The 2,900-nt window shown below is 57.0% G+C and overlaps 1 protein-coding gene across 1 annotated transcript in view; it reads right to left on the bottom strand.

The window, feature by feature from the left end:
* Positions 1-2,892, bottom strand: part of SYVN1 (synovial apoptosis inhibitor 1, synoviolin) — a gene marked incomplete at both ends in the record, with an annotated part of 3,260 nt that extends 368 nt beyond the window's left edge. Inside the window, 8 exons of the mRNA XM_010023821.1 lie at positions 3-35; positions 104-203; positions 1,042-1,168; positions 1,249-1,352; positions 1,545-1,593; positions 1,674-1,826; positions 2,525-2,617; positions 2,821-2,892. Of these exons, the coding sequence (XP_010022123.1) occupies positions 3-35; positions 104-203; positions 1,042-1,168; positions 1,249-1,352; positions 1,545-1,593; positions 1,674-1,826; positions 2,525-2,617; positions 2,821-2,892 (731 nt within the window). The remainder of the gene's footprint in view (positions 1-2; positions 36-103; positions 204-1,041; positions 1,169-1,248; positions 1,353-1,544; positions 1,594-1,673; positions 1,827-2,524; positions 2,618-2,820) is intronic.
* Between the last annotated feature and the right edge of the window lie 8 nt (positions 2,893-2,900).

The raw sequence follows: 2,900 nt of genomic DNA, 5'->3' as shown, positions 1-2,900 counted from the left end.
ACATGATGGCGTCTGTCACGGCCTTCTTGAACTGCCTGCAAGGAGACAGGAGCCGGTGGGATCCGCGGCGCCGGAGCCGGAGCCCGTGCCGGAGCCAACTCACCTCATGGCCAAGTACATGGGGCGGATGGCGAAGAGCGGGAACGTGTGGACTTTGATCATGATGGTCATGAAGGCCATGTAGAGCAGGACCTTGATGAAGCCTGGGGGAAGGAAGCGCATCAGGGGCTTGGGCTTGGTCAATCATGGGTTGGTTGAGGTGGGACGGGACCTCCAAGGTCATTCTGTCCCATATTCCTCATCAATCATGGGTTGGTTGAGGTGGGACAGGACCTCCAAGGTCATCCTGTCCCATATTCCTGATCAATCATGGATTGGTTGAGGTAGGATGGGACCTCCAAGGCCATCTGCTCAAGCAGGTCACTCCTCAAAGGTGGTGACCCACCAGCTTCTGAGCATCTCCAAGGCTGGAGATGCCACCAGCTCTGTGAACAACCAGTCCCGGCTCTCTCTTGGCCCCTCCAGTCCCTTCATCCCTTAGGGGCCCTTCGCTGGATGTTCTCCAGTAGGTCTCTCTCTCTCTTGGACCGGAAGGCCCAGAATGGCCTCACTACCCATGATCACCTCCCAGGACACTGGTGGCTTGTGCTCAAGCCAGTGTCCACCAGAGCCCCTGGCTGAAGCGCCACCCGGTGTGTCCCATGCTGGGGGTGGTTGGACTTGGCCAATCCCTTTGTTGAACCTCATGAGGTTCTTCTGGGACCATTTCTCCAGCTGGAAAAGGTCCCTGTGGACGGCGGCCAAACCTCAACCAATCCCACCTGGCTTGGTGGCACCAAGGGGACACTCAGCTCCATCCCTTAGGTCACCCATGAAGATGGATCAGCCCTTGGGATGCTGCTGAGACCCACTTCTTCGTTAACAGGTGCCTAATTGCACCTCCTAACGAGGGTTACGGGGCCACAAGCACATGGAACCACCCCCTTGAGCCCCAAACCTGGGTGGGATGAGGAGGGAATGAGGGCCCAGAGGCCAAGGTACCGGTGAAGAGCTCCGTGTAGAGCATGTAGACAGCTTTGCTGTCCCAGGGGTTCTCGTTCTGCAGGTCGATGGAGTGCAGCACGTACTTGATGAAGATGGTGAGCACCATGGTCAGGAGGATGGCGTACTGCAGGCAGGGAGAGCGTGGTGGGCACCAGGACCTGGATGGGGAGCTGGCGCTGGCCTCCACGTGAAGCCATCTCCTACCTCAAAGCCAAAGACGAGCTGGACGGAGGCTCCTCGCGTGAGGATGCTGTGGTACGCGTGGCTGACAAAGAGGAAGTCCAGGATTCCCAGCAGGAACATCAAGGCTGTGGCAGGAAGGAAAGAAATGGGGATGGAAAGCTCCCAAAGGAAGAAGGAGACGAGCCTCAAGGTGGGGGGGACCCCATAAAGTTAAGCTTGGAGGGTCACATCCCAAACATATCCCCCCAGGAGAGTGGGATCCTCCAGGAGGAGGCCCCAGAGGCTCAATGAACAAGTCCTGGAAGCCAGATACTCACAGACGATGCGGAAGTGGAAGAGCCAGGAGATGTTGGGGCTCCTTTCCATCTGCAAGAGAGAAGGCTTGAGCTTTCCCCCCCCAAAAGGCAGCATTTTGGGGGCCATTCTCACCCCCCCCCAGCACTCACAAAGTCCACTCGGTCTTCAGCCAACCAGTGGAAGCACTTGAGGAAGAGGAGGAGAGTGAAGAGGGCGACGAAGCGAGGGCTGAAGTCGTCCCTGAAGACGGTGAAGGCCAAGCAGGTCTCGGTCACCGCATACCACGAGCGCTCCAGGAGGTGCTGGGAGAGGGGAGGTGATGAGGGGTGATGGGGGGGGTCCCCACAGCCTCTGCCCCACATACTGGAAGCCAAAAAGGGGCCCAAGGTCTCTGAGGGGTCCAAATCCCCCTCAAATAGTGCCTAAAAGTCTCTTGAGGGTCGAAATTCCACCCAAAGTGGAGCCAAACGCCTGTCAGGGTTCAAAATCTGCCCCCAAATGGCATCAAAAGCCTCTTGGGGTCCGAAATCCTCCTCCCAAATGGTGCCTAAAAATCTTTTGGGGTTCAAAATCTCCCCCAAAACGGAGCCAAAGACCTCTCAGATTTCAAAGTGCCCCCCGCGATGGCATCAAAGGTCTCTTGGGGTTCAAGTTCCCTTCCAAATAGTAACAGGAAGTCTCCTTGGGTTCACAGTTCCCCCCAGAATGGCAACAAAGACCTCACTTGGGGTCCCAAACCCCCTTCAAATGGTGCTGAAAGTCTCTTGAGATTCAAAATCCCCCCCAAACCAGAGTGAAAAACCTCTCAGGGATCAAAATCCCTCCCCCAAAACGGCATCAAAGACCTCTTGGGGTCCCAACCCGCCCTCAAATGGTGCTGAAAGTCCCCTTGGGTCCAAACGCCCTCCCCAAATGGCATCAGAGGCCCCCCAAATGCACCACCAGCACCACATCCCCCCATCCCCAGCACGGAATTCCAGCTGTTCCCACCATCCCTCACCTCCATCTCTGCCGCCCGCAGCTGCCCAAAGAACACTTTGCCCATGAACTTCCCCAGGAGGAAAACCAGGACAAAGGCCTGGATGTAGAGAACCTGCAGGGAAAAGCGGGAATGGGGAGGAGGGGATGGCAGGAGGCGATGAGGAAGGAGCCACAGTGACAACCGGATGCAGGGGAGGCGTTTGGCTCCCAGGGGAGGGGGGGATGCTCTCAGTTACCCAGAAAACGACCCATTTTGGTCACCAAAAGCAGAAGTGGGATTAATGCCCCACTGCCCCTCGTGAGGTGGGTACTTACAGCCATGCTGGGGCTGGATTTGGTGAGATAAACCACGGTGGGGTAGAACTGGTGCTTCAGGTAATAGGCATGAGCCACCA

The sequence above is a fragment of the Nestor notabilis genome, unplaced genomic scaffold, assembly GCF_000696875.1.
Source record: "Nestor notabilis isolate BGI_N333 unplaced genomic scaffold, ASM69687v1 scaffold32321, whole genome shotgun sequence".
Classification (NCBI taxonomy): domain Eukaryota; kingdom Metazoa; phylum Chordata; class Aves; order Psittaciformes; family Psittacidae; genus Nestor; species Nestor notabilis.
The sequence above is the reverse complement of the archived record's forward strand: the minus strand, read 5'-3'. Positions and strand labels throughout refer to the sequence as shown.